The sequence below is a fragment of the Rhinatrema bivittatum genome, chromosome 1, assembly GCF_901001135.1.
Source record: "Rhinatrema bivittatum chromosome 1, aRhiBiv1.1, whole genome shotgun sequence".
NCBI lineage: Eukaryota > Metazoa > Chordata > Amphibia > Gymnophiona > Rhinatrematidae > Rhinatrema > Rhinatrema bivittatum.
In genome coordinates, this window is record NC_042615.1 from 628,868,639 (window position 1) to 628,896,450 (window position 27,812).

A 27,812-nucleotide genomic window follows, 5' to 3' on the forward strand; every position below is an offset into this window, starting at 1 on the left:
GTTATGAAAGTTATTTTGCCCCCAGACAGACAGATGGATTGAATCAGTAGTACAGTACTTTCAGCCCTGTTACTCCTCAAGTTGCTACATTGGCTCCCTGTCTGCTTCTGCATATAGTTCAAGCTTCTCTTACTTGCCTACAAATGCATTTACCCTGCAGCTCCTCATTATCTATCTTTACGACTCTCCCTATATCCTTCTTTGTGAACTCGAAACATCTCTTCTGCTACACCTTTCCCCGTATAATCAGGCAAGTTGCTTTTATCTGTGTCCTTTTCTTCCACTGCCAATTCCCAGTTTCACCTTGAATCAGTGCGTCATGCTCCCTTTCTGGCCATCTTCAAATCCAGTCTAAAAGCTCACCATTTTGAAGCTGCTTGTAATTGCTAAACCTTCTCATTGACTCCAGTTTGCAATGCATGCATGTTTTGACCAGCTTGTAAGCTCCATGGAGCTGGGACTATCTCATATGGGTATTCTACAGTGCTGCGTATGCCTAATAGATCTTTATAAATGCTAAAAAGTAGTAGTAGTAGATTGAAAAGTGCTTGATTAAAAACATGGGAAATATTGCAAATACTTTGAAATCTTGCAGTGTGAGAGCAGTTAGTAGGCTTAAATCTGTTTTGGCTGTGGAACTGTTTAAGAAATATTTATTGCAATATTGATAGTTTCCTTAGAAGAGCTTACTGATAGCCAAAGCCTATTGCTGACCTAACCACTGGTAATGTCAACATTAGCAAAACTAATTTCACTTAAAAGACTTTCCTTGGAAGGGAGAAACGCTGCCTCTTAAATGAAATTAGTTTGCTTATGTTGACATGACTTGAATGGCTTTTAAAAATATTTCTTTGTGGTGCATTTTGGGGAACGTGATTGAGACAGAAGAATTGGTTAGCCTATTTATTTATTTATTTACATCTTTTTCATATTGCTCCCTTGTTCCTCACATTATGAGGACTTACTTTGATAGAACCTGCTTTGGTTTCTTCCTGATATAACTTACTGGTAATATTCTATTGGATAGTTAGGGTAAATGTAAATATTTAACAGCTAATTAAACATAAAATGAATAAAACGGGCAACTTAGATTACATTCACCAAAGGAGCTCAAACATATAAAGCTACTTTCAGGAGTGGAAACTTCCACTATTCTACTAATGTATCTTTCTTAAATTTATAACTAGTTTATCATTAACTTGAAGTTTGGTTCCAAATCTGTCCTGTTAATACAAATCAAATTAATTGGTTTTCATTAGAGCTGTTCCTGGATTTTGCCCTAGCTTTCTTATATGCTTGCTATTTTTTTTCAAAGCCTCTTGTTTTGTTTATTTACAGTTGGGTTCTAAGTGCCGAGAGCTGAAGGATATTCATTTTGGCCAGTGCTACAAGATTTCCGATGAAGGAATGATCGCTGTAGCTAAAGGATGTCCAAAGTTGCAAAGAATTTATATGCAAGAAAACAAATTAGTAAGTAGTTGATCTTGTTACTGTGTTCTTAAAAATATTCAGATTTTGTTTTTCTGTTCCTATTTTTATCTTCAGCCTTGTTCCTCACATTTATTTAATCACAATTGTGGGAGCATTGCATAGTACTGGGTTCTGCCAGATACTGGGAGTTAAACTGATGCTTATTCTGGCAAATAAGAAATTAGCATATTTTGGAATATAAAGTAAACCTAGAAAAAGCCGAACATGAACTGATAATGCAGGCTTATGTTCCATATGTTTTTATTTAATTCCATTCGTATACATATGTTCCGCCCTTTTAATGTCTGCTTGGCAATGGCACAGTGAGCCTTCGGTCACAATTACTTAGGATTATTTCAACCCCTCGCCCCTTCCCATCTGGCATTCTGTACACATGTACTCTGAGTGGACATTAGAGTCATTGGCCAGTGGCTCCCTCTCTCTCCCCCTGTGGATTATGTATGCTGCCTCCTCAGCAGCTCCATCTTGCTCTAGCCCAGCTGAGGGCCATTTCTGCTGTTCACCTCCCCATGGCAACTTTAAATACATTTTATACTTCTTCTTATTATGTTTTCTTAATCTTTCTTCCCCTCTTTCCTGCATTGGAATTAGACTTTTCTTTAACATAATTATAGGTTAATTTCCTGCCACAAAAGAAGAAATTTTAAAAGCCATTGCTGCAGGTAAAACCGTGCTTTAGCTGTGGAAATGTAAATCACTCTGGATTGTATACAATTTGCTGGATAAAACCAAATTCTATTCTTCTCATGATTTATTTTGCAACACTGTTATGATAATTTGTACATTTCTGACTGAGCAGAGTACTGACCTAATGCACAGATGAGCAAACTGTGTCTTTTTTTATTCTGGAATAAGATATTTAGTTAAGTCGCAGAGGTGAAAAGAGGTGTCAGCATCTGGATTTTGTGGTTGAGAAGGATTGACTTGTTCAGCATAGCGTGTGAAAGACAGGAAAATAAAACAATTGGGAAACATTTTGGGGCTGATGCAATATTGTGCGCTCAGGCTAGCGCACAGGCTAGGCCGTGATTGGACGCACATTTTGGACGCACTAGGCTAACACCTGATGCGGAAAAGGGATTAGCACGTCCAAAACGCGTCCAAACACGTTTGTAGCTAAGAGGCACTCATCACATGTACATGCCATGTAGATGAGGCTATTAGCTATTGCCCCCAATGCAAAAAATCACTGTGCGCCCAACATACACATTTTTACAAGCAAGAATTAATGCCATCCCCGGAGCTGGCATTAAGTCTTGACTCTCAGTAAGGGCTCAAAAAAACAACAACAATATTACTGCTTTTCTGTGGTTCCTCCTACTTAGTATCATCCCAATACTAAGTAGGAGGAAACACAGGAAACAGCATGAAAATTTTTTTTTACAAGTGTCTGTTTTCCTAACCCACACAGAGACACATCTCATAGGCGCCCAATGCTATGGACATGCTAAGGATGCACAATTTATCGCTAGTGCATCCTTAATAGCGCGGCAGCTCTTTTGCCCATTGCGTCGGGTGCCCAGGAGAGGGGGATGTGTGTGCATTGAAAAAATGTGTGCCCGGTTTGAATGCACTTTTTATTTATTTATTTTTTTTGTGCTTGATATTGTCTGTACAGAATATATCTTGGATAAGGTTGGTATAAGTTAAATGTAATGTAGGTGGGTAAGTTTACATACATTCATCTTACATTTTAAAGTGATCAGCCAGTGAATATAAGTGTGTGCTGTTCACCAAAAAAGAAGAGACTTCCCTTAAAAATAGTGTACCACTGTGTTTTGATAAGGGTAAAAATTAATGGTAACCATAACCCTGGAATGGTGACTCCATCTTCTTGTGAAGTTTCTTAATTGGCGCATCTTTGCTCCAGCCAGCCCTAACTAAAATTTGACAGGATTTAAGGATGCTTTTTGCGATGAGTTGGCCCACCCTTGAATGATGCTGGTCGGTTGGTATTTGACCCAAGGGGTTGTGTGTGACTTGTGAAAACTGTGCTTGCTGAATCATGGCTATATGAGGTTTTCATCTTATTTCAACCTTACGTTAACAATAATGTTTGCTGACACTAAGCTATTTTGAACAGTTGTCTGTTTGCTAAAAGCCTTTCTTGTATTGCTACCTACCAAACTAAGGGCCTCATTTATCAAGGCATTTTCTCATAGATACAGAATGGGAAAACTGCCTTGGTGAATCAAGCCCTAAAGAAGAAATGTGGAGATTGAGATTTAAGGGACATGGAGGAGCTGGGGATGGAAGGGAGAATTGTTTTTCAACATCTTGCGTTTGCAATTTTGTACACAACCTCATGCCATTCAGCATATGGTCTAGTGTGTTTTATGAGCAATGAATACAATGGTTGTTTAGAAACATGCATTGTGGACTTGAAGCTTTGGTTTAACACAGCATCTGGAAAATTAAAGAAGGAGAAATGGCTGATGATTTGTGGACTCGCCCCCCCCCCCCCCCAAAAAAAAAAATGCTCTAGAATGATGTCAGAGGGCAAATAGTATGGAGGGGTGTGTGTGTGTGTGTGTGGGGGGGGGGGGTTTGTAGTCCGCTGTTTTTGTGAACAGTTATCAAAAAGGTTGGGAAAAATTTGTCTAATCTGTGAAATTCCTAATAAAAAGATCTTCAGAAGTATAGCTGTTTTAGTTTGGTGTAGGAAAAATGACAGGAGTTGGGTGGCACCTTCCAGACCAGTGGTTCTCAACCTTCTTTCGGTCGGGATACACCTGTCAGATGGTTCTCACGTGCGTGACACACTGCTCATTACAATCGACAGCGGAAATAAGAAAAAAAAAAAAAAGGCCCCATATTACTTTTATTGTTAAGAATGACACAAGGAAAAAATAAAAGTACTCTTTCTGAACATAAATTATATAAATAGTAAACCTCCCATACCAGAATAGCACCAACTTTTGACAGGTGCAATCATATTGGTTAGGGGGGTGTAGACTTCCTTTACTGCTTTGTAAGGGCGTATTAAATCTATTGCTTTATTCTCCTACCAGCTGTCCCGTACAATACAGATCTTTCTATAAGCGTAATTTGACTGCTTTATTTTCTCAGTTTGAGCTATATAAGAAAAACGTTCAGCATAGAGTTTGGTTTTGCTGGAGAAGATATTCCATGCTATCATTTTTATCAAACCAATCTGCATTCTTACGTTTTGGGTGACCAGGTAGGTTATATGAAACATGGTAAACTCTTTGTTTAAGAGTATTCCATGTTTCATTAATTGTTTCCTTGCCAGATACTTTGCCAGACCCTAAAACTTGGGTAATTTTACTGTGTCTAGAAGATGTTGTAATTTTGTTTACTTAGGTTTGTTTTCTTATTTATGATTGTGTATGTATTGTTATCCACCAAGATTTGTGGACTGGTGGAATACAAGCCATTTAAATAAATAACTAAATTTCAGTTTCTAACTAATCCTGAATATCCATGTTAGATTCCAGCTTCATGATAGAAATTTTTTTAGGAAGCAACAGCCTTGCATCTGGGTATGGAGACTTGGAAGCTGCATACAGTTTTAACAAGGAAGTGATCTGTGGAGCATTGAGGTCCATGGGTTGCTTATGTATTAAGAATATGAAATCAAATCATTTTGCTTTGTAGGGACATAGTCCGCGAGAGATGTCGAACTACAATGCTGGAGGGTTGCAGATCTGGTTTTCAGGATATCACTAAGGAATATGCACACAAGAGATTTTTATGCACCGCGTGCATTGCATGCAAATATATCTTGTGCATATTCCTTAGGGATATTCTGAAAACTTGACCAGTTTGTGGCCTTCCAGGATTGCAATTTGACACCCCTTATACTATGGATGATTTCATGTAAAGAAATGTTTGTCTGGATGGTAGAAATATTGGTTTTATTGAGCTGTTGCTGCATGCAAAAGCTGCATGCAAAAGCTATTTAACAATTTTCCATTTGCATTATGTTTATTTTTGTCAAATTTGCTGAAAATTGATCAATAAATTCTAAAACCACTCTTGCATTTAATTCACCTAAGATGAGAATTTTGTCAACTGATGAATGGTAGTGATAGTGCTGTAAAACTCTTTTTTAACCTTAACTGAATGCGTGACATTGCTGGAGCACAAATACTCAGGAGTTTAATAAACCATTTTTTGGTAAGGGGTATTCCGACAGATGAGTCAGTGTGATAGATTTTATGGTAATGCAGTTCCTAATGGCAAATATTAATCCTGCATTGCTTCTTTCATCATGGTCTTCCCAGATCAATAGAAGGTGTGAGTTTTTTCACACATCTGACCCTGCTTCTCCAGTCTAGGCTGTTACAAGGTTGCTTATAGTATTGATAACAATTGCAGCCCTTTTTTGTAGTTAGAGCAGCCAGATAAGTCAGAGCTTATCTGGCTAACTTGTAAAACATATATGCAAATAGATATACATGCAAGTGACTATTGCAGGGTAGATTTACTTGCATTTTTATAAATATGCATATGATACGCGTATATAGGCAGGTGTGTTAAAGTTATTCTTCTGGTCTGTTGTTGCTCAGTCAACTATTCTGCAAACATCACATTTAAGCTGTCCTGTGCAGAGCTTCAGCTGGCAGTCTCTGGCTTCTCCGACCTGCTGCTACCACTTTCATGCCATTTCCACAGGACTAGAGCAAGATAAAGTCTTCCATGCCTTGCACGGTGAACAAGAACAGCTACTGTCAGGTCCCCAGGTGCTGCTGCTGCTCCTTTTCTCTGGGCTTCTGAAATCCAGCTGCACACCTTGGTGTGATGACTGAGGATATAGAAACTGCCCCTGCACAGTAGCTATTATTTGACTTGTCTCTATCCAACGAGACAAAGTATATCTGCTAGCAAATTTGAGGTACCCCTCTCAGATCATCTGCTGAGGAGCTTATCCAGTATCTCATTGTCGATCTTTTCACTTTACCTGGTAGGGGGGGATAAGGGTCACTAGGGAAGCCATTAGTTCCCACAATGAGTCTATTCACTACCGCTGGCTTAGCTGGAATCGGGAAAGACTCACCAAGAGAAGCAGGTCACTCCTCAGTTAATTTTTGTCCGAGCACAAGCATGGACATGTACTCAGTCTCTCCTCTTAATTTTTCTCTGAATATTGAATTCTTGAATTCTTTCTCAGTAAAATTATTTTTCAAATTGCCTCGCTATCTCTGCAGCACCCACAGCACCACCTGTAAGTGCTACTTAAAAAAAAAAAAAAGGCTAAACTTTATTTCAGAACTTTGCCTTATCAACATGTCGGACTAGAAAAATTATGCCTGTGCAAGGATATCCTCACGCTTCCAACGTTCCAGAATGATTAGGATTCAGGGGCTGCTTTAATTTCTTCACAGTTGCAGCAGATCCTCTTCCTGCAGTGCAGCATTGTCTTCCTTGCCAGGAAAAGAGAGCAGGAGTTCTTCAAAGACTCCACCATCAGCTCAGACTGAAATTGCGGGGGTCAAGTTGTCAGCTGCACTGCATTGAAGAAGCGGCATCAGTTGCTGCAACGATCAGAATCTGCGTTGAATAAGTATATGCACTTTGAGCATGGTGCATCGGCTCCAGCATCATAGAAATGGCCATCATTGTTGCTGTCGGCTTCAAAGTGCGAAGATATTTCTGCCGCATAATGCATCAAAGCACTTGTTTTATGTAGTGGTGCATTTAACGTATGATGTACTGATACATGGTGCACTGGTGCTCAACACTCTCATGCACTTGATGCATGATGCACTGGTGCACTCCGCATGATACACCAAAGTCCGCAGTATGAATGGCCTGGGCTACGTTAATTCACTTCGAAGCTTCCACACACTGGCTATATGGTGCATCTGGTCCTCCGAATGATGACCTCAAAATGAATAGTGCAAGAACACACAGTGCAATCCCAAAGCAGTCAATATTTGCATTGATGCAACATCTTCAATCTGTACCGGCTTCCTCAACATGATCCACTAAAGATGCGTCAAAACAGTCAAAGCCAAGTTCTTCTAAAGTGTGCAGCATTCCAGTCCATCAAAGCTATCAACATATAAGGCCCACCACCTTGCTCATCAAGCTGTTCAACCAACACAACTTTATGCAGCCCATTCTAGATCGGTGGTGGAAGGGGTCATGTTACCTCTGCCCTCTCCAATGGCAAGGATGCTTTCAGAGAGTCTTTTTTGGAATCTCTGAATCCAGTATGTTCCATTGTTACACTCGCCTCCAATAAACCTTCTATTCATATGCAGGAACTTATCTTAGTCTCCAAAGAGAATGTTGCACACATCAGTCACTTGACCAAATTGCAGGTTTGGTGAGAAGATTCTTTACCTCCCTGAACAAGGAAACAGAAGGAGCTTTCCAGCCTCTCTTCTCCACCATTACTGTGGCAATTCCTCAGACTGGAGTCCCAATCTCACCTTTCAGCCTCAACACATCATCAAAACCCATAATCTGAGGTTCTTCATCATCACGCTCTCCAGAGCAGGGTCCAGTTGGTCAGAGGTGATTGATCAGGTTGCAACCCCTCTGGGGCAACTAGAACCATCTCCTGGTTCAACCTTTTCATCATCAGAGTCCTGGATAAGTGAGCCTGTGCCAGTAGGTTCAAAAGAAGACTCTATAGGAATACCTTCTCACCCACTTCCACATCCTCCTGAACATACCTTGCCCCCAGAGGACCTCACATATTCTAAGTTTGTGGAGAAGATGGGAGCGACACTTTGAGTCCATGTCTGTAAAAACAAAGACCCCCGCTTAGAATTGCTTGGTGGTCTTCAAATTCTAGACATCCCATCAGAACCATCGGTCTTTTTGGTCCACAACATCCTCAACATATTACAAATGAGAATTTTGGAAACTCCTATTTCAGGTGTTCCTATGGATGTGATCTCAAATACAGAGTCCCGATGTCTCCGGGATTTGACATCATCCAGCTTCCATACCAGTCTGTTATATTTGATTCTGCTATGAAACAGAGAAAAAGTGAAAAATTCACAGACTCATATCCAGGGAAAGATCATAGACTACTTGACAACTTTGGCAAGAAAGTCTTTCAAAGTGCCATGCTTTCCCGCTTATATCACTATCCTCCAGTTCTGTATGCTGCAGTACCTTCACGACTGCATCCAGAAATTAAAGCCTTTTTTCTACAAGCTACAGAAGGTGGTAGTTATTATCCCCATCCACTTTTGGATGTGGAAGACTGCATTTGGTGTATGAGTCATTTGATTCTGTTTCATGCATTTCAACATCAATCAGGGCTAAATGTATGGCGTAGCTTAGAGTGAGCAGCATACATGAAGATGTCCACAAGAAGTTGGTTGATTTTTCTTGTTTAGGCAGCAACTTGTTTGGCAACAAGCTCAGGGAAAGGGTCCCCTCAGATTAAAGATCAGAATGTAGCAGTGCAGTTTCTCTCAGTGGCTCCTGAACAGCCTTCTATTTTGAGATATATCTTTATGTATAAGTGACTGTACTTTCACAGACAACCCTACTGGTCTTTTCAGCAGTAACATCCTCTACTTCTTGCGGCCCAGCGTCAACAGCCACTTCAGGCCAGACCTTAACAGCAGGAACGTCGTCAGCCAAAAACCACACAGCAGCCCAATCCAAACCTGGGCCCGCATTTTGATACCTCTGAATAATCCTCACCCATCTGTTCTGATAGAGGGAAGAATCCAGACTTTATTAAGAATGTGGCATCAGGTAATCAAGGACCTCAAAATCATACAGTTTGGATACCATGTGCATTTCTTCCGGCTACTATTCCTCCCATATTGTCTGACTCTGTCCAGATCCATCTCACCTGCTGTAGATTCACCTAGAAGTGCAATAACTTCTTCAGCGATGAGCAATAGGGCTTTGACTCCTGATATTTCCTCATCCCCAAAATGTCAGGAGGGATTGAGACTCATTCTGGACAACACTTGAACAAACATCTACTCTAAGAAAAATTAAAAATGAATTCCCTCTTACAAAAAGATGAATGGATGTCTGTCTGGCCTATTGACAGCTCCGAGAATCTTAATGAAATGCCTTGCAGTGGTAGTGGTACATATGTGTAATCAATGAATACAAGTTTTACCATACCTTGATGATTGGCTAGTCAGGGCAAATTCTCAGTAGGAAGTACTCCGTTCCTTGTCCTCAGACAATTTGTCTTTAACAAAGCTTGGGCTTTCTAGTCAATTTGAGAAACCAAAGCTAGTTCTGAATCAGAGGCTCAGGCTCATCTGAGCTTGGATAGACTTAATCCAAAGAGAGCATTTCTCCCTTCAGAATGAGTAAACACCATGAAATCACTCATTCACAAGCTACTGTCTTCACACTCAACACCCAGAGTACTCTTGGTGGTCTTAGGACTTATGGCAGCATCCATTCATGTAGTCCCACTGACCCACCTCCATAGGTGTTACCTTCAATGGGATCTACATTCTCAATGGGATCAGCTAACTCAACCACTGTTGACTATGGTATGGGTCATAGGAGACATAAAGCAAGAGTTGCAGTGGTGATTACACCCCAGTTCTCCAGGAAGTAGCTTCACTTCACATGCTCCTGCATCAAGTAACAGTGGCGACGGACTCCTTCACAGAGGATGGGGTCTCATACAGGATCCTTTCGAACCCAGGGCACCTGATCTCTTGAGGAATGTCTGTTTCAGATCAACCTAGTGGAGTTAAGATCTATCAGATATGCTCTATCTGATATGTTCTATCTTCAGGTAACAAACATCCTGATTCAACCCGACAGCCAAGTCACCACGTTTTATGTCAGTAAATACGGAAACATAAGGTCATGGCCTCTCTGCCAGGAAGTATTGAAGAATTGGGATTGGGCAGCCAAGAGTTGAGCTGTCTTACAAGCACTTTTGAACATGCTGGCAGATCATTTCAATAGAATATTTCATCTACATGAGTGGTCTCAACAGCAATTAGCAGCTGACAGACTATTTGACTTATGGCTCTGCTATCAGTGGATCTGTTCGCCTCAGAACAAAACAGGAAATTTAATCAATTTTTCTCAGTTCTACCCAGCAATCTGACTAGCTCAGGGCGCTTTCCTGCTTGACTGGAGAACAAGCCTTATGTATGCTTTTCTGCTGATACCATTGATACACTGAACAGTGAGGAGATTCTCCAGAATTGCGCACTCTGATCCTCATAGCTCCAGTATGGTCCAGACAGACATGTTTTGCATATCTAGTACAGCTTGCCAGCAGTTCTCCCATACATCTTGGACAGACTTTGTGTTGTCAACTCAAGATGAAGAGAATCTTTATCATCTTACCCTCCCAACCCTTAACTTAACGGCTTGGATGTTGAGTGTTCAGTAATCACAAATATTGATTTTTGCCTAGAGAAATTGTGGATATATTAGTCTCTGCTAGAAAGCCCTCAGCTAGAAGAAATTATGCCTTCAAATGGAATAGATATCTCAAGTGGTACCAAGAGAACACTTTGGACCCATTCTCTTGTGAACCTAATCATTTGTTACAGTAGTTACTCGTCTTTCTAATTCAGGTCTTGCCACATATTCAGTGTATGTAAACCTCAGCACCCTAGTGGCATACTCTGTTATGATGGACAGTAAACAGATTTCTACTCATCCGCTGATATCTAGATTCATAAAAAGGCTATGGCATGTCAAACCTCTGGTGCAAAAATTGCCGATTTCCTGGCACTTGAATGTTGTTCTTTCTCAGCTTATGAAGCCTCCTTTTGAACTGCTGGAGTCAGTTTCACTTAAGTTCTTGACTTGCAAAGTACTGTTTTAGTAGCAGTCACATCAACTAACTCCAAACTCTAGTTCATTCTCCATCGTACATGCAGTTCTTCCACACCAGATTGGTCCTCTGTACTCACCCAAGGTTTCTGCCGAAGGTTGTCTCGGCTTTTCATATCAATCAATCCATCATATTGCCTATCTTCTTTCCAAGACCTCCTGGTCATGAAGGAGAGAAAACCCTTCATACTTTGGCTAATTACAAGAAACAAACTCAGCCACATCATCAGTCTTCTCGGTTGTTTGTGTTATACAATCCTAACAGACTAGGCATGCCAGTTGCCAAGCATACTTTAACTGGATAGCTGAGTGCATTCAATACCACTATAACTTAGCAGGATTGCATGAAAGCTCATCAGGTAAAAGCTATGGCTTCTTCTGTTGCTCATCTTAGAGAAGTGCCTCTCGACATTTGCAAAGCTGCAACCTGGTCATTAATTTACACCTTTACATCCCATTACTTTCTCATCAATCTCGCAAGGACTAACAGTAAATTCAGACAGGCAATTTTGTGTATTCTGTTCTCGTAGTAATCTGTTGTCCATGGTGCAGTCTGATAAACTCACTAAACACTCCACTGCAACCCTCAGCTTGGAACTCTTCAGATATAATGGTTAATTCAGCCTGCTTATCCATGGCAAAAACAAGTTTTCTTACTATAAACGGTGTTTTCCATATAGAAAGATGAATTATCTATAAAATATCCATCTGCCTCCCTGGAGAATAGACTACATAGCTAAAATTAGCTCTGAAATGGTCTGAGGAGGCTCTTGAAGCAAAGCCTATGCAGGAACAACCACAAATGCTCAGTACAGCTCACAGCTCTACTACTAGCTTGGAGAGCTGAGTCCGTTCAGTGCCATCAGATGATGTCACTCACAGATCATGGCTAAGTCATCCTACTATCTATGGAATACACCATCCTTGGTAAGTAAACTTGCTTTTTCCTGCCCTAAAGGGCTTAAAATTTGTGCACAAAAAAAAATAAAAATTAAATTAAATATAGTGACTTGAATAAAATATAGAATGGAAAATGAGTGAAAGACTGAAGAAGATAATCGGAGACAAGATATGAATCAGAAACATAAAGGGAAGATGACAATAGGATGAAGAGCAAGAAATGGAAAAGTTTAGAACTATTTTGATTTTGACAAATTACCTTGCATTACAGTTTAAATCACTTGGACAAGCACAGGAGTGAAAAATATGTTGGGCACAGGGTCACCCAGGTGCCTATTGCTGCCCAGGCCTTGTATGAGTTACCACAGCTGCAACTGGCGAGGGCTTGAATAGAGCTGCTGTGGCTGACTTGTACTCCAAAAGAGCCACTGGCACTGTGGCTGAGAGTCACCAGGGTCTGAGAGCTGCTGCCATGGTTGATGAAGGCCCATTCCTGTGAGGAGCTGCTGAAACGTGGGCTGTCCCCTCCCTACCCAGAAGAGGAGAGGTTGGAGGCAAGGGGGGAGGGGGGGGGGAGGCTAGTGGAAAAGGGAAGAGAGTATCTGGTGAGGAGGTAAAAAGTATTTGAGACACAAAATAAAGAAATGTAATCCAAATAAAATTTTGAAAAATCAAAACAATTAGGAAAAAAAAACCTGTTTTGTCCTGGCCACTAAAATTTTTAACTGGCGCCCAAGTTTTCAAAAAATTATTTTTCCACCACTGGGAGAATGCCATAGGGTTAAGAACATAAGAACATGCCATACTGGGTCAGACCAAGGGTCCATCAAGCTCAGCATTCTGTTTCCAACAGTGGCCAATCCAGGCCATAAGAATCTGGCAAGTACCCAAAAACTGTCTATTCCATGTTACCGTTGCTAGTAATAGCGGTGGTTATTATCTAAGTCAACATAATTAATAGCAGGTAATGGACTTCTCCTCCAAGAACTTATCCAATCCTTTTTTTAAACACAGCTACACTAACTGCACTAACCACATCTTCTGGCAACAAATTCCAGAGTTTAATTGTGCGTTGAGTGAAAAAGAACTTTCTCTGATTAGTTTTAAATGTGCCACATGCTAACTTCATGGAGTGCCCTCTAGTCTTTTTATTATCCGAAAGAGTAAAAAACCGATTCACATCTACCCGTTCTAGACCTCTCATGATTTTAAACACCTCTATCATATCCCCCCTCAGTCGTCTCTTCTCGAAGCTGAAAAGTCCTAACCTCTTTAGTCTTTCCTCATAGGGGAGCTATTCCATTCCCCTTATTTGGTAGCCTTTCTCTGTACCTTCTCCATCACAATTATATCTTTTTTGAGATGCAGCGACCAGGATTGTACACAATATTCAAGGTGCAGTCTCACCATGGAGCATACAGAGACATTATGATATTTTCCGTTTTATTCACCATTCCCTTTCTAATAATTCCCAACATTCTGTTTGCTTTTTGGACTGCCGCAGCCTTGGGCAGAGTTAAATTTTGCTTTTAATTCTAGGGCTCCAGTTTGTGCTAGAATAAGATAATTTAATTTATTATTGTATGCAGTGATATAGTAAGGCATGGATTTGATTGATTTGCATGGTAGATATACAGTGATCACTTCTGGGTATTGACATATAGGTCTGTCTTTCAAATGAATGAAATCTATGTAGAATGTGATATACGAAAGAACTAATTTCCTAAGTAAAAACTGATTTTGTAATGTCTAATTTAAAAAAATATTTTCAACTATACATTTTGAGCTAAATATTTTTAGATAATTTTGCATGGCAATTTCTAGGTAAGGGCTGTGAATTTTTTCTTGGTGAAGAAAGATGCTGGTACTCCTAGGCTTGGGCTCTCCTTGAGGGTGGGAGTGTGTGCGGGAGGAATGGGAAGGAACAATCACTCATTGCCCTCGCTCTGGCAACTGGCTACAGAATCTTTGTAATGACATAATTACAAATACTGTATTACACCCGACTGTAGAACACCAGTATACCTCCTATAAGGAAAACAGAACAAGCTGAACTGCTACAGATCTCTACCCAGAAAATACACACTAGCAGAATACCTTACCTTAATCGCACAGGAAATATGCATTGACTCTCAATAAATACAGACTGTAACCAGAAATTATAAATAGTTATATGCAGAGAAAAGCAACTTGAAACCCCAAGAAGCCAGGCTCTGCATGCAGTTCAACACTGGAGAAATAGAAACGGAAATGCATTCCCTCTTGTACTGTACAAAATACAAAGATTACAGAAATGCTGCACATTTACATTTCTAAAGATAGCTTATTCAAATCACTAGAAAAACGGAGAAGGTTTTTATTTTCTACCTGGTTATTTTGGACCTTAACATAACACTATCCTCTCATACCACACAAATGGATAATGATGGGTGCGTGTGTATGTGCATTTGCGTGCACACACAAATGCATGCACATACACATAAACATGCATACACACAAAAGAATGGTGATGGGGGGCTTGGCAGCCCTAACCATAGACCCTGACACACAAATGATGGGGGCTCTGTTCCCCCAACGTAAGACGTCCCACCCACACGAACGATGATGGGAGCTCAGCAGCTCCAACTTTACACATCTCAACCCCTTCACACTACTTTGTCCTCTCTCTTCTTACTCCCCCCCCCCCCCCCCCAAGAGTTCTCTCTTTTACCTTCCGGCAGGCAGGCTGAATCCCCCCCCTGTCTGTCCCCAGGGGCCAAGATCAGCTTCTCTTCCTCACTTCCCTGTGTAGGTAGCATTCTCTGTTTCCCAAAACTGTTCTCTACATAGAAGGGGGAGTGGAGGCAGCATTGGATGCATATTATTTTGGGGGACCACATGGCAATTCAAGCAGGTGAAGGAAAAGTTGCCAGTACTCTGTACCAGCACATACTCCCTGAAAAAGATTCTTGGTAAGGGGATCATCCATACATGGTGGGCTTTTCTACCCGTCCTTCCGTTGGGCTATGGTCAATTGTAATGATAAAAGTAAAAAAAATGGAAGCACAATTAGAGATAGGTTGACATTAACTCTGTGCAACAAAAATCATAGTTTAGAATATAGAAGAATATGGTTGGAAGAAACCTGGAATCATTGTATTGTTATCATCCCAGACAAACATGTCTAACCTGCTCTTTAAAATCTATAGTCAGGGATAGTCAATTGTGTAATTTGCTCCAATTTGTATTGTCTGCCTGGGTCTGGTTCATGATTAAGGCAAATACTTTTTAATATTTATATGTCTGTTTATGTCCCTTTAGGATTAGTTTTTCATTAATTGAAGTTGCGATGATGTGCAGATTGTAGGTTAAACATATTTATTTATACAATTCTGTGTAGATTTAAGGAAAGTAAAATGTTGACATGACATCTTTTGGAGAGTTTTTTCCGGAATATCTTGGATATATAAAATTACCAAAAATGTGTTTTCTAATTATTCAGTCTTACTTTAATTCGTGAAGGGCTTGATAAACCCCTAAATCTTTTTGGCTTTTAGGGTTGAATAATAGAAAAACCTTAAAAGCAGATATATAGAAGATAGTTGGCAAAAAAAAATATTCATCATGGCATTGCTAAGATAGTTGGAGTATAGACAAAGAGCTACTATCAGTGCTCAATTAATACCCTTAACTGGGCCTGCAAACATAGCCACAAAGACTTTATTCATCTAAATGCATCCAGCTTCAAATTCTGAAATACAGGCTTTAATAGGAAAATTAAGCTCTGAATACTGTCCTTTAAATTCATGCACAACTTCCATCATCAAGGGCATAAAGGAAGATATCGTGCCTGTCATTACTGACACTGCCGACCTCTCCTTAACTACTCTGTTCCTCCCTCTGCTTCTGCAACAGGCATGAGTGAAATCATTGCTCAAAAAACCCTCTGCAGACCCTTACGTTTTATCCAGCTGCAGACCAATTTCCTCACTGCCTTTATTAGCAAAGGTCATTGAAAACATTATATTAACTCAGCTTACTGACTATATAGAAGAAAATGCCATTATAGATCAGTTTCAGTTTGGATTTCGTAGGGCACACAGCATTGCAACTTTACTTTTTTTTTTTTTTTAGCACTGACACCATCATTTGTGGATTTGATAGTAGAGTACAATATGCTTTAGTCCAGTAATGGCAAACACCAGTCCACGAGTGCTGGAAACAGGCCAGGTTTTCAGGATATCCACAATACATATGCATGAGATAGATTTGCATACAATGGGAGCAGTGCACGCAAATCTTTCTCATGCATATTCATTGTAGATATCTTGAAAACCTGGCCTGTTTGTGGCACTCGAGGACTGGAGTTCGCCATCACTGCCTTCGTACTACTTGATCTAGCTGCAGCATTTATTACCCTCATTCATGAAATTTAGTTAACCAGATTACCCTCCTTTGGTATTTCAGGCATTGTATTACAATGGTTTATCAAGTTTTTCTCTTTTTTAACAAATCGGTCTCAGCAAGTTCGCTTTTCTGATTGGTTTGGCATTGTCACTGGTTTAGCCCTCTCAGCTATGCTATTCAATATGTATTTGGCTCCTATTTGCAAGATTTTCTCCTGTCACGGCATAAAATAATTGTATTTACACCGTTGATATCCAATTTTCATACTATATTCTTCATCCTGGGATCACACCTTAGAACTAGTCAAACTATCTGCTAAATTTCCAAAACAGACATTGTATTATTTAATAAAGGTTTCTTACACAATACCCCTTCCACGTTAAAGTTTAATAATCGTGTAATTCCAATTAGTAACCAAGTTAAGAGTCTTGGGATATTGCTGGATTCAGAACTATTTTTTCCTGCTCATATTAAATCCATTGTAAAATCTTCATTCTTTAAGTTGCAAATGATTAGCCGTTTATGACCTTTCTTAGAACCAGAAACCTTTCACACTATAATACAATCTCTAGTAATAAACAGTCTTGATAATTACAATTCTTTGTACATAGGTCTTCTACAGTACGGGTTACAACCATTACATCTTATTCAAAATGCGGCAGCTTGCAACTTGTCTTGCAGTTCAATGCGTGACCCCATTACCCCTAGCCTTATAGCACTTCACTAGCTGCCTCTACAGTGGCAGATAATATATAAAGTCTTGAACTTAAACCACAAGACACTATACAATTATTCCAAATGCTGAACCAGCTCTATACTCAGGGTTTATAGACCTGCATGAACTCTTTGATCAGAGGGAAGATATTTGCTTGAGATTCCCATTGTCAAAATGGCAAGGCTGGATCTAACAAGGGATTGAGCATTCTCATTGGCTGATCCAATTCTTTGGAACTCTTTACCCAATGATTTAAGGACTAAAAGCAGTGCCATTTATTTATTTATTTATTTATTTATTTATTTAAAAACATTGATTTCCCGCCCATATCAAAACAGATCTACTAGGCGTTAAAATACAAATGCATAAAATACAAATCAAAATTCATACATTTAAAACTAATCAAAACATCATATGAAATTTAATCAATAAAAATCTCAGAACTTATATAAAAGTCTGAGCTGTATCTTTACCTTTCATAAATCTCTCAAGAGTTTTTAGTTGTTTACAGAACAATTTTAAGCCAGCAATTTTGTGTAATTCCTTGGGCAAGGAATTCCAAATTATTGGACCTACAACTAAAAAAGTTTGCTTTCTGGTCTCTCTCAAATGAGCATCTTTAATTGAAGGAACTTTCCTTAGTCCCAGGTCTTAAGAACGGAGAGAACGACATGGGACATAGAAATTCAAAAGACTCTTTAAGTACAGTGGCAGATCTATTTTTAATGCTTTAAAAATCAAAGCCAAAATCTTAAAACAAATATGAAATTGGGGCAGTAACCAATGTAGTTCACAGAAAAGTGGATTAATATGGTCCCAGAGACAGCCGCATATATCCAGTCGTGCAGCAGAATTTTGCAATACCTGTAATGCATGGTTTCTAGACCCCGGCAATCCCATGTAAAGATCATTGCAATAATCTATTGATGAGAGCACAAACGATAGCACCAAAATGTGAAAATCGTTACACGCTAAAACATACCTCATGTGGCGTAATGTTCATAACTTTAAAAAAACCCCAGATCTTACTATAGATTTTAATTGTGACAAAACATTTAGATTCTCATCAGACAAACCCCCCAAGTTTCTTGTAACTGCTTTTATTGGTATCCGTACCGTTTACCAAAATATGGTGTTGAATAAGATCAGGTGTAGAATAATTTTTCCAATGAAAACATACTATCTCGGTTTTTAACAAATTTAAACATAAATTATTATCTGTTCAAGCAGGCATATGATTTAGTTTCAGGGTCTTTTGTTCTTTTTCATCAAGCTTCTCTCAGATGTTATATATTAGTTGTAGGTTTAGTTTTTGTTTTTCATTAGTTTTGTATTTTTATATAAATGTTATTTTGTAGTTCGCTTTGAAAATGCGACAGACAAATTTTACATATATTTTTATGGGAGGCTGACATTTCTGAATGGATGATCATGCTTTTATAGATTGGAATTCTGTATGTTACTATTACATCGTTCTCTGCTTTGATGGGGTGGAGGGGGAGGGGAAAAAGGGGAATTGGATTCAGACAACCAACGCTGGGTCCTGACTTTGTACAGTCCAGGGTACTGATACACAGACATTAAGAAAAAAAAAAAAGGCGCAGGACTGCTTCTATGGCCAAGTCCAAAAGCAAAGCACATTCAAGCAGCATTGCCTGAATTATTAAGAAGGCTTCTCACTCTGTAAAAATATTGCTAACAGTAATTTTTGTTATGGATTTGACAGTTGCTTGGTCCATCAAGTCTGTCCAGCAATTTGCTTTTGGTAGTAATTGCTACTCTTTGCAGTTACCCCCCCCCCCCCCACCCCAGTGCCTTCTGTTAAGGGTAGTAACTGCCTCTCTGTGCATGTGCTGCCCCCTATGCACTCTGTTAAGGGTAGTTACCCTGGTTCTTCATTCCTATCCTCCAGCCTCTAAGGACCTGCAGGGTTTATCTTGTGGTGTAACATCAATTTTTCAGGCAAAGAGCATGTTGAGAACATTTGTACAATGGGAAGGGCTATTGAAAAGTCCTCAAATGAATGAAATGTGGTCTTAAGACACATGTAATATGAATAGAATTTCAGCCAATTTAGTTTTGATATACAAGGTTATGAAAATTTAAGAAGAAAATGGCTGTTCTATTCTATAGGGACTACCCCATCAGATGTCATTTTTATATGTGTGGTATATTGTATGTCAGTCTAAATTAACCTAGGCAGGCTCCCCTCAATCAGTTACATGCAGCTATTTAAGTGTTAATAAATGTGCCTGTACATGATATGCCAAGTACATATCCTAAACACTTGTTTATGATTTAGTGATGAGAGGATAAGTGCAATAGTGTGATGTCTAATTGCCAATTAAACCTCAGCATCTCCAAAATGAACATTATTTCTCTTGTGATTTGTAAAGATACATAGAGGGCATATGATTAACTGAATACAAATGCTCTATGTGCCGCTTTATCTGTTTGTAGAAAGTTGTAAAGATTAGGAAATATACCTTGTACATGTGGGGGGTTTTTTTTTTGTTTGCCTTGTAAGTGGTTGTCTGAAATACCAGCTGAAAGCCCTTTTCGCTTGTTTATGGCTGCACTACAAATAGTTTGAATCAAGCCTTTTGTTTCTGTGAAATGGTTATTCTGCAGTTTGACAAAATTTTAATGGTGTACTTTAAAGCACTAATGGGAGCAATAGATTGGATTCATCATGTACAAGAATGAGTGCAAAATATTTGTTCTTGTGATAAGAGGGGGTTTTTTGTTTTAAAGATATAGTTTTTATCTAAATTTACCAACTCATCAGAATGTAAGGATTTGTTTTGACCGGTTTTTCTGTATATGATTTGTTTCTTATAAAATGTTCACCAATATCTAATCTTTTCTCTCAAATATTGTTGTCTGCAGTATGCATGATGTTCATTGTGGCCGGTAGATGGCAGTGGTGACCTTGTGTACTGTAGACACATGCTTCTGTTGAAGAGCAAGGAAATTCTGGAGCTTTACATTTTCCTTCTTGTGTGTTAAATGAAATATATTTTCTGCTGTGGTGGAAATAGCTTCCACAGGAAGCATAGGGTTATTGTATTGGACTGTTGAAGTACTTTCTTCTCAGGATGTTACATTTTTTGTTGCAGTATAAGGTAAAACAACAAAAAAAAAAAGGCAAGATGAGGTTTTAGCTTCCGGACTTTATTCTGCAATGTGTATCAAATTCATGTGTACTAAACTCACTGATAAAAAAAAAAAAAAATGTATAGCTTGAAAAGTTGTGAGCACTCAGCCATGGCATTCAGTAATTTGGCAACTAGCTGGGTCATAAAAGTACACATTCAGGTATCTGTGCACTGAAATTGTCAAAAATAATGTGCACACTAATTGCCATAATATGAGCAACCATGACTACTCGGCCTTGCTTCGTCCTTGAGAAACAAGAATACATATTGTAATAAACACCAAGGTCGAAAATTAAAGGTTGCAGCTTTATGAGGTACCTAAGTTAGATTCCCTGTTAGGGTAATTGAAATCATCCTTAATACCCTTCCATTCAACCCCCTCCCCTTTACAAATCAGGTGGGGATGAGTCAAATTATTGGTGTTCTGAGGGGCACATCTCTTTGAATCTCATGGCCAGCCCCAGCAAACAAGGCTATGGTTTTTCTGTGTCCAAGGCTGCCAGCTTACATCCACATGTCATGACATTAACTGTGATCAGCTGGGCTGCTGCCTTGTCAAGGTCAAGCAGACCCTTGTGACAGCAGAACCCCAACAATGCCTGAGAAATCATCAGTTGGTGGCCCAACAGTGGTCAGAGCCCTCTACTAATGAACCACTCAGTTCCCTCATACTTGCTCAAATCCCTCCCACTAGCAGCAGTTGCGACCAATTATTAAACATTATGTCTTGTCTCCCTTACATATGCACAAGAACTTTACAAATGTCATTAAGGAATAAATGCTGTCCTACATTGGACATGTGGACACCATCTGGCCTGCGTCGATTTACGCAGTTGATGGACATCTAGTTGCTTCTGACAAGATGTCTGGTGAGGCGGCAGGAAAACCTGCTCTCTGACCAGTATATCTTGACATTACCCAGTCTCCACAGCTGTGATTGGTTCTTCCAGCAATAAGGGACAATTATCAACCAAGAATGAAGGTTCAAGACAGCAATTATCAATCAAGAATGAAGGTTCAAGACCTACAATTAATATATAACATCTGAGACAAGCTTGAAGAAAAAGAACAAAAGACCCTGCTATCAATTTAATTCTTGAAAGTATTAACGAGTTGCTAGACTGATTACTTGAGGTATGTTCTCAACATATTAGGAGCAGCTGATCTGGCCAGCAGACTATGAAGTAATGAAATGAGCTGGGCCTAATATATGCCTCTTCTGCTGATCCATGGCACCTGCATCACCCATCCACCATGCCCCAGTAAATGATTAACTTGTAGGACCTTGTATACCTATCAGCCTAAAAGATGAACAAGTGATCTACCATCCAATTGCTGTCAATGCCAGTCCTGACCTACAAAACGAGACAGGGAAGGGAGTGTGATGTTAACCAGACACATTACTGGGATTTCATCCACCTGATTTAAGATACATATACTGCTGAGCACTATCTACAAATTCACTAAACTACATTGACTGCCATGCCAGGGACAGCTGTGCTGGAATAGTACAATTTCTAAATGAATATGATTCATATAAATTGGACTGGAGTCTTGCTACTTAGTTTAAACAAGGTAGAGAACTGTAATTTATGTAATAGTCCTGGTGGACTAAACTGGTCTGCAGCTACCATGCTCCTTGTAGATGAATGATGGGCCAGGGCTACTATTTCAGATCAGTGGGGTATAGTGCTATTGCTGGAGGAGAAAGCAAGCTGGTTAGCAAAGTTGAGCAGAGAGCCCAACTTGAAGAAGAACTACTGCCCCAGTGTGGAATGTGAGATGCTTGGGTATCAGTTCATCTCCTTTCCTTTAAACCCCCACACACTGTGGTGCTGTATTGCGTTTTTAGCATGCATATTAATAAAACATGTTGTCCAGCCATATGCACGGAAACTTTAAATGTTAATGTGCCTATGCTAATGTGTCTGTGCTAATCAGATGCATAGTGTGCTAATGCACTTATTAGTCATTAAGATGCTTTGTACTAAGGCCTCCTGGGCAGGAACTAAAATTATCATATACTTTTAGCTTATTAATTTAGCTTCTGTCAAGGGTCATCGTAAACTTAGTTTGCTGATTCAGCATACTAACAATTTACTGTTGGGGAAGTTGTGTTCTTGGTGTTCCTTCCAGCAAATAAATAGGGCTTTCACCAAAAATTAGAAATCCCACTATCTTGCATGTCCATCCAAAATTAGAATCCCCCTATCCAGCCCCCTTTCTACCTCCCATATAGCTTGGAAAAGGCCCCATTCCCAGCTGACAGGGGCAGTCCTGTAACTCCTAACTGGCATCTAATACTGATTTGGTATTGCCTAGCAACTACAGCAGGGGAATTAGTACATTGGTAGTAAAGTACTTTTTTAAAGCCTGCGCTAAATATTAGTGTATTCTTAGTATATTGTACTCCGTGTCTTATTTTGTAACCTTAAGACATAGCTGCGCTCTCTGATTCTCCAAACATTTATCGTGTTTTATGAAACATCTAGCATATATATATATATATAAAATCTTTCTTTCCAACCATCACAGGAAGGGAATAGTAGTGAGTAACTAGGGAAATTGTAATTTGTAAAAACCATAGGTCCTTGGAGGGCTCTGAAAGGTTATCTGAGACCTCTAAGTCTCAAGGTAAAAATAGAAACATAGAACATGATGGCAAAAAAGGACTATATGGCTCATCTTGTCTGCCCATCCACACAATTTGTTAGCTCTACAATTCCTACAGCTCCCTTAGAGATTCCTTGTTCTTGTCCCATGCTTTCTTGAATTCAGATACTGCCCGTCTCCATAATCTTCACTTGGGAGGCTTTTTCATGCATGCAGTGCTGTTTAAGAACATAAGAAATGGCCATGCTGGGTCAGACCAAGGGTCCATCCAGCCCAGCATCCTGTTTCCAACAGAGGCCAAACCAGGCCACATGAACCTGGCAATTATCCAAACACCAAGAAGAACCCATGCTACTGATGCCAGAAATAGCAGAGGCTATTCCCTAAGTCAACTTGATTAATAGCAGTTAATGGACTTCTCCTCCAAGAACTTATCCAAACCTTTTTTAAACCCAGCTACACTAACTGTAGCTGTAAAGAAATATTTCTTTATATTACTCCTGAGTCAAACCCATGTTCCTGAGTCATTCTGTTTGAAAGAGGCCTACCTCTTGAACGTGGAAATTTTGGAGGTCTTTTAATGTCTTTATCATATCTCCCCTATCCCATCTTTCCCTTGCATGTCCAAATCTGTAATCCTGTGCCCATATGCTTTATTGTGAAGACCACTGACCATTTTAGTAGCCATCCTCTGGACTATCTTCACCGTCTTTTATATCCTTTTGAAAATGCGGTCTCCAGAATTGTACACCTTGTTCCAAAAGAGGTCTCACCAAAGACTTACACAGGGCAATATCACTTCTTGTTTTCTGCAGACCATCCTTTCCCTACATAGCCAAGCATCTTTCTGGCTTTCGCCCTTGGCTTACCCAGCTGTTTTGGTCTCCTTGAGGTCATTGGATACAATGATCTGCAGATCTTGCTTTTGTTTTGTGCCTAGAAGTATTTCATTTCCTTAGAAGGTAATTTTCAAAGGAGTTGCACATGTAAATATAACATACTATGGTAGCAATTTTCAAAAGCCATTTATGTGATTAAAGTGCACTTACAGGTGTCTAACCTATGGACAATTCAGTGGCATATGTTGTAGCAATTTTCAAAAGCCCACTTACCTGGGTCCAGTGCATTTACCCATGTAAAACCCAGTTTTATGTGTGTAAATCCGTTTGAAAATTGCCCCCTAAGGTTTATGCAACCCAAATGCATGACTTTGTATTTTTTAGCCTTGAATCATAACACCTATATCTAGACCATTTCTTAAGCTTTGCTAAATCCCCCCCCCCCCCCCTTATGCGACTCTGGTTAACCAGTTAAAGATATTGATCAAATTCATTTGACAAGTCCAACCTCGGGGAAAACAATGCTGCTTTGGGTCTTTTAATCCTTTGAATTCCAGAAATTGCACTATGCTCTTTTTTAATGGCGATTCCATTAGTTTACTGACCACAGAGATCAGACTAACACCCATGGCTCTCAGCCTCTTCCTTACTTCTACTTTTGTGAAGAGGAATCGCATCTGCTTGTCTCCAGTCCTCTAAAACTAATACTGACTCTAAAGAAGCATTAAAAAGGTCAGCTAGTGGAGTTGACAGAATGTCTTTACATTCCTGTAAATCATTTGGATGTATCCCATCCAGCCCCATCATTTTATTTACTTTCAGTTTGGCTAGCGCCTCATGAAAACGGTCTTCTGAAAATTATTGCAGTTTACCTGGCTTCCAATCCTATTTAGGTCCATTTTCTTTCTACCTGCTCCTAGACTTTCTTTGGTAAACACTGAAAAGACATATTTGTTAAGCAATTCTACTTCTTACTCATCGGCCTCCACATATTCCTCCTCTTCACCTCGGAGTCTGTTTAAAAAAAGAAAAAAGTCTTATCCTTCTGTTATGCCATATTTGCTGTTTTTTCTTCCATTTGCATTTGCTCCCTGTCCAACATTTATTTTTATTTTACCATTTTCATTAATTGTTCCTATTTTCCTGTCATTTTTTATTTTTTCTTAGTTTGTTCATCTTTTAAATTTTTCTATATTTTGTTTTGCTTATTTAAGTTTTTGTCTTTATTTTCCCTTCCTAACTCCCTTCCTCCACCTTATCCCTCTCTCTGGCTTCTCTGCCCATTTCCTTCCCTATCCCACCACCTCTTTTTCCTCGGGTGGACAACAGCTGCAATTTCTCTCCCTGGGTAGCGAGCAGCAGCAGGAACTCCTTCCAGGGTGAGGTCTGAAGATGGCAGCTCTTCGTGGGTTGTGGAATACCGCAGCAGCTCTTCCCATGTTCATACCTGCTTCCAGTAGAAGTGGTTCCTTTCCAGGATCTGCCATGGTGGAAGTAGATCTTCTCCCGGGCCCACTGAAAAAGACGCATGTGTCCTCTCCCTCTTGAGCATGCAGTACCTCCACTGACTCAAGATTGGACAGCTCAGCTATATTTTCTTACGTTATCAGCCAGCCAGTGTGCCCCCTTTCAGGATTGTTCATGTCGTTTCTGGTGGGGTGCACCCCTGGCCCCAAGAACCACTCCTAATTTCTTGAATCCTCTTCTACTGTACTGACTTGTTTCCTATCCAGGTTGTTTGTCCCCCAAGTGGCTATGACATAACTCTAATTTTCTTGTCTTTCTGCATCAGCAGTATTTAAAATGTATTCTATATCTAGGCTAACCAAGGATCCCAGTAAGTGTTTAATCTTCTTGTCTTTTCAGTCCTGCCTCCAAATCTCTTCCTTTGATCATGGTCTCCCACCAGTAGTATCCTTAACTTCTGGATTCCTCTGACACTTGTTCTCCTGTACAGAGGGTCTCTGTCTTTAGCTGTTCCACAACAGATTCATCTATTGTACTTTTATTTATTGCTAATTTCATGAAGGAATTCTTTAGAGGTATTTTCTATGGTATGTGTCTTGAGATCCTTTGTGGGAGTAGGGACAAACTTGGTGGACTTTGAAATTAGGGGAAGGCCTCTTTAATCTTGTCTAAATGTACTCTGAACTCAGTCTTGCTAATTGGATGTAACTGGAAGATATGACAAGCTCATTGAATTTGTTTTTTGTCATCTCTCTAGAAGGACGCTAAACTCTTATCCTTTGACTTAAAGGGGCACTTCCACTTACCTATGTCCCAATTTTAATCTTGGTTGTAGCTTCGGGATTGCATTGGTTTTGATCTCTCCTCTAAATTGTCTTTACATGTTAGGATTTTATAAAGAATTTGGCACACTAGGACACCTAGCTTCGCAGATATACAAGCTGTTGAAAATGACAAAATTCCCTGTTTTGAAAAGTCTTCAGACAGATTGGCTCATTGATGTAGATTGTGATGATGATGATGATGATGATGTGGATTGGTCTTATTTCTGGAACACATCATTGCATGTTTCGCTTTCTTCCAGCATTGCCCAATCTGTATTTTTTCTTACCCATCATGTTATATGGATGCCATGGAAACTGTTCTGAGCCGGCTTGCTTCCTAATTATGATTGCCGGACATGTTCTTCTCTGAAAGCTACTGATTCATATGTTGTTTTTTTGTCCTGTAATCCATCAATTTTGGATTAAAATATGGCATACTGTATCTCAAATATTGGACCTACATTGTCCGATATTTACCATATAGTGATATTAAGAGCTGCAGCTTTCCCCTTACATCTCTCTATTCCCTATAGGAGACTTTTAGATTTTTTGCTAGCAGTTACTTTAAAACTGATACTAGCATTCTGGAAGAATAGTGAATTACTTAAGGAGCACTACTGGTGGAACTCCATTTGTATGTATTACAAATATGAGCAAGCTGTAACGGTAAAATTCCATTGTATGTCCACTTGGGCGGCGGTGTGGAAGCTTCTGGATGCATATTTTAGAACTCTTCCTTTCCATCAACCCAGCAGCCTCTAAAAGTATCAGTTTCCAGATAGCTAGTATCAGCTATCTCGTGCGCTTTTCTTTAGTTTTTGAGATTTGAATCTGGAATATTCCTGTGTATCGCTTTCTTTTTATTTACTTATGTTTTCTGTTCTTCTTTTGTTGTACTTGCCTTTAATGTTCACTAAACAGATTTGCAAATGCATTAACACCACAGACTCCATGAGGCCTTTTTCAAGGCTGCTTTCCCACTATTATTTCATTGCACTACGCCCATCATTTATATTCCTTTTATTTCTTTCCATAAAGGTATGTTTAGAATTTGTGAAAACTTCTTTTTCTTAAGTGGATTCTGTATGTATAAGAATCTCTATAAGACATACAAGGAGAGATGAGGAGTGAACTTGCTAACCAGGAATAACAAAACAAACACTGGATTGGGTATAAGCCATGTCTTGGTGTCTAAGTAAGAAACTGTGAATTATAAAAGACAATTCACTAATTAGAGCTCTAAAGCAAAAGTTCATTTAAGTATGCAGCAAAAAAGAGTGACTGTTTCTAATGGGACAGTGTAATAGGATATCCTCAGCTGTGCACACGTGTTAATATGTGGTTGTACAAACAAAATTAATTCAGTTTTAACTAGTTTTGCACACAAATGGAGTGCAAACAAATGTGAATAAAACAGTGTGCACAAATTAGAGAGCCTCCATGCAAATCCCTTATTAAGGCATTTGCTATTACTCCGTGATGCAGAGACGTGCATAGGCTTAACACATGGTTTCATAGCGCTGGAAATGTAACTTCTGGTCAGATGTGCAGTATAGTTTCTGTAGCTAGTCTATGGGGCCAAAGCCGGAGTCTGTGGTACAAGGGTCCGGTACTCTGCCTTTGTGAACATGACTGTTTTGTGCATTACACA

General features: G+C 39.5%; 1 protein-coding gene across 1 annotated transcript in view; it reads left to right on the top strand.

Moving 5' to 3' along the window:
• FBXL17 (F-box and leucine rich repeat protein 17) overlaps positions 1–27,812 on the top strand; it is a 1,080,613-nt gene that overhangs the window by 58,468 nt on the left and 994,333 nt on the right. The window contains exon 4 of the mRNA XM_029572164.1: positions 1,339–1,470. Coding sequence (XP_029428024.1) covers positions 1,339–1,470 — 132 coding nt within the window. The remainder of the gene's footprint in view (positions 1–1,338; positions 1,471–27,812) is intronic.